This window comes from Sinocyclocheilus anshuiensis, unplaced genomic scaffold (genome assembly GCF_001515605.1).
Source record: "Sinocyclocheilus anshuiensis isolate Anshui unplaced genomic scaffold, SAMN03320099.WGS_v1.1 scaffold1960, whole genome shotgun sequence".
Lineage (NCBI taxonomy): Eukaryota > Metazoa > Chordata > Actinopteri > Cypriniformes > Cyprinidae > Sinocyclocheilus > Sinocyclocheilus anshuiensis.
The window spans coordinates 181,820-185,492 of NW_015557194.1; the positions used below are offsets into that span (position 1 = coordinate 181,820).

Sequence of the window (3,673 nt, forward strand, 5' to 3'; positions counted from 1 at the left end):
ATATATATATATATATATATATAGACATTAGACAGGTAGACATTATGCTACCTCTAAAGCCTTTCAGTAGCCTACAGTAAAGTAAAAAAGAGATTTTGGTGTCATAAAATAATCCCCAAACAGCTGTCAATATCAAACAAAAAAAATTGTTTAAAGTGTTTTTAAATCAGTTTGTAAACTACATTGGCACAATCATCAGAGATGAACCAGTCAAAAGTCATTATTTGTGTCGGCTGAATGCAATGCAAAATTTTTCTGAGAATGCAATAGCATTATTTTTATTTTTTTTTTAACCACCATGTCCCTTTAGGGGCTCCGTAGAGCACAAGTAATCCAGATTTGTAAATCTGAAAAAGTGTGTATCTGGATGATTGAGAGCCAATCCAATTTTACTTTGAAAGACCAGCAGAAAAGAAAGATGTGAAGAGACTGTTTTATTCTTACCTTTATAGTCCTAAAAGTCCATTCATACATTCGGCAAATTATAACTACTAATACGAGGGTGTGCGATGCTAGAGTTATGTAAACAGGTCGCGTGCTGCGTTCATCCAATCAGTGACATTGACACCAAATATGCAAATAAGAACGTTAACCTGGGGTTTAGGAATGTACAGTGTGAAACATCATTTTATGAATAAACAGCATTAATTTTTAACCCGGGTAAATTATGAGTAGTGTGAAACGTGAAGTAAAAATTTTATTCAATTTACCTGGTGTTTAAAATGACACGGGTTAACTATTTCATATGTGAAAAGCCCTATGTAGGACACTTCTGTTAAGAAGTGCTTTAAACTACTTGGATACCAAAAAATTGCTTAGAACCCTAATTTAAGGTTTAAAAAAGGACAACAGTTTGTGAGCCTTAACACAGTCCCAATAGTTTATATTTTAAATCAAAATTCTATTCCACATATTTTGATTTACTGAAACGCTGTCCTTGTGCAAGCGCAAATCTACATTGTGGGTTTGTTTCTAAGTCTGACTCAGAATTCTGACTCTGCTAAAAACAACTGGTTCAAAAACAGACGTATTCATTCCCCGGCCAATGCAAATACACACACTCTGGAGGTTGTACAGAAATAGCACTGCCCTACATTGACAATACGTGCATGTGCCTGTAATGTTTTAAATAAGACTGTCATAATTCTGGAAATAGATCATTCACAGGTGTGCAGGTGTTTACATTTCAAACTATTATTTACATCATGTTGAAAAAAAGACTTGAACCAAGTTGTGACAGCTTTGAGCAGCAGTTCTGAGTGCATATGGTAGTACAGACATCACAAAGTAGACAGAAACAATGAGACGGTTTGCATTTGTAATATGAAAAAAATAGTAATGCATGTGAGAAACAGTAAGATGTTATTTTCACATCTTCAGTCCCTTCTTCTTCAAGTCCTCTTTGGCTTCTTTTATTTGTGCTTGCAACTCTTTGGCTGCGTCCTCACAGTCATTAAATGTGGCCACACGGTAGCCGACAGTTGCCAGTGAATAACACCCAAAAGCCACCAGCAGATATACAGGCATTGGCCACGCCAGCTCTCTATACTGAGGAGGCAACTGCAAATCAAGGAGGTCAAAGGTAACGAGTCCCCATGCCATGCCGATCAGCGACACACCAAGAAGCCACTCCAGAAGCTTGGTCATTGTGCTGAAGACTGTGGAACGGTGAAGGCCAAAATTATAATTGAAGAATCCACCTGTGAGGATAAATATGTATATATCACATTATCAAGAAACAATTTAATGAAATTCATTCGATTAAAAGCGACAATCACTATTTTTACAGCTAGTGCTTGAGACAGGCGACACCGCATGATAAAGAAGTTATAAATATTACAGAAAAATAATCGTCAATACACAGCTGTTGTTTAAAATTCGCACTGATCCTCACTCTTATTGAACAGCTAGCACGAATGCTACTGATTACAGGTGTTTACAATGAAATCTGACAACCAGCGCTAAACGGAGGCAATATTTAATCTTAGCAACAATGATCAGCTCCTACATATTATATACGCACAATAAAAATGCACTGATAATATAGAAATACACTCTCTCACTTGCTACTCAAAAGCCAGCTCACCACTTTCGGAATAACAGCGCACTTTGATGACGTGAGATGCCGAGAAGCATTATGGAATATGCAGTGTAAAGTCTTCAGAGTCCTGTACTACAAATAATACAAGACTAAATCCGACTAACCGATTATAAAGCCTGTTTCAATATTTGTTTGTTTTTTAATTATAACCTAACAAAAATATTTATTTATTTATTTATGCATGCTTTGCTTTCCATTCAAATGTCTTTAAATATAGCCAAGTGGGATTCAGTCGTTTATCGTTAATGCTGGCAGGAAATGAAACGCCAGTCTGAAGCTGTTTTTGTCTCTCTGTGTCTGGCGCTGTTGGCGCAGTTCAGTGTCTTGTGGATGCCGCGGGTGACATCCGCCCATCCAGCGCAGAGAACAGAAGCGAGTCCATGACGCATCACACCTCCTCACCAGCCAAAAAGGTATAAGCATCATCATCACTCACAGACAGCACCGATGCTCCTGAAAACATCACCCTCACAGCAAACGCGAGGTTATTCTTAGTGATGTTTACACTTGTCAGCGACACAGCGAGTGTCTCTTTCAAGACTGCAAGTGGTTGTAAAGAAGAAATGTAGCAAAGTAGGGCATTTGTGTAGGGGTTTGGCAGCTTTTTAGGCTCCTGTTTTGTTCAGCACTACCTTCATTTCATTAAGAATATTATTACCAAATATTTAAGAGCATAAATGACCATACAAATGGAAAATAATGTAGAAGAAAATCATGCAAAAGACATATATTTCTATCAAAGACATCTATTTATAGTTCTGCCCAGAAATGTAATCCACTCAACTCTATCTATCTATCTATCTATCTATCTATCTATCTATCTGTCTGTCTGTCTGTCTGTCTGTTATAAATATTACAGAAAAATAATCGTCAATACACAGCTGTTGTTTAAAATTCGCACTGATCCTCACTCTTATTGAACAGCTAGCACGAATGCTACTGATTACAGGTGTTTACAATGAAATCTGACAACCAGCGCTAAACGGAGGCAATATTTAATCTTAGCAACAATGATCAGCTCCTACATATTATATACGCACAATAAAAATGCACTGATAATATAGAAATACACTCTCTCACTTGCTACTCAAAAGCCAGCTCACCACTTTCGGAATAACAGCGCACTTTGATGACGTGAGATGCCGAGAAGCATTATGGAATATGCAGTGTAAAGTCTTCAGAGTCCTGTACTACAAATAATACAAGACTAAATCCGACTAACCGATTATAAAGCCTGTTTCAATATTTGTTTGTTTTTTAATTATAACCTAACAAAAATATTTATTTATTTATTTATGCATGCTTTGCTTTCCATTCAAATGTCTTTAAATATAGCCAAGTGGGATTCAGTCGTTTATCGTTAATGCTGGCAGGAAATGAAACGCCAGTCTGAAGCTGTTTTTGTCTCTCTGTGTCTGGCGCTGTTGGCGCAGTTCAGTGTCTTGTGGATGCCGCGGGTGACATCCGCCCATCCAGCGCAGAGAACAGAAGCGAGTCCATGACGCATCACACCTCCTCACCAGCCAAAAAGGTATAAGCATCATCATCACTCACAGACAGCACCGATGCTCC

At 37.7% G+C, this 3,673-nt stretch overlaps 1 protein-coding gene across 2 annotated transcripts; it reads right to left on the bottom strand.

Annotated features, from left to right (window-relative positions):
- Positions 1 to 866: 866 nt before the first annotated feature.
- LOC107678800 (dolichol-phosphate mannosyltransferase subunit 3-like) lies at positions 867 to 3,220 on the bottom strand. Of its 2 annotated transcripts, none has more exons than XM_016474207.1 (2): positions 3,205 to 3,220; positions 867 to 1,700 (listed from the first exon to the last, which is right to left on the bottom strand). In XM_016474207.1, exon 2 carries the CDS (start codon positions 1,645 to 1,647, stop codon positions 1,369 to 1,371), a length of 279 nt encoding a protein of 92 aa, XP_016329693.1. In that variant the 5' UTR covers positions 1,648 to 1,700; positions 3,205 to 3,220; the 3' UTR covers positions 867 to 1,368. The 2 variants fall into 2 exon arrangements, with proteins under 2 accessions (XP_016329693.1, XP_016329691.1); XM_016474205.1 differs by having other exon boundaries at positions 3,182 to 3,206.
- Positions 3,221 to 3,673: the final 453 nt, after the last annotated feature.

Excerpts from the sequence above, each read along its gene's own strand:
- LOC107678800 (XM_016474207.1), bottom strand. The coding sequence starts at position 1,647 with ATGACCAAGCTTCTGGAGTGGCTTCTTGGTGTGTCGCTGATCGGCATG.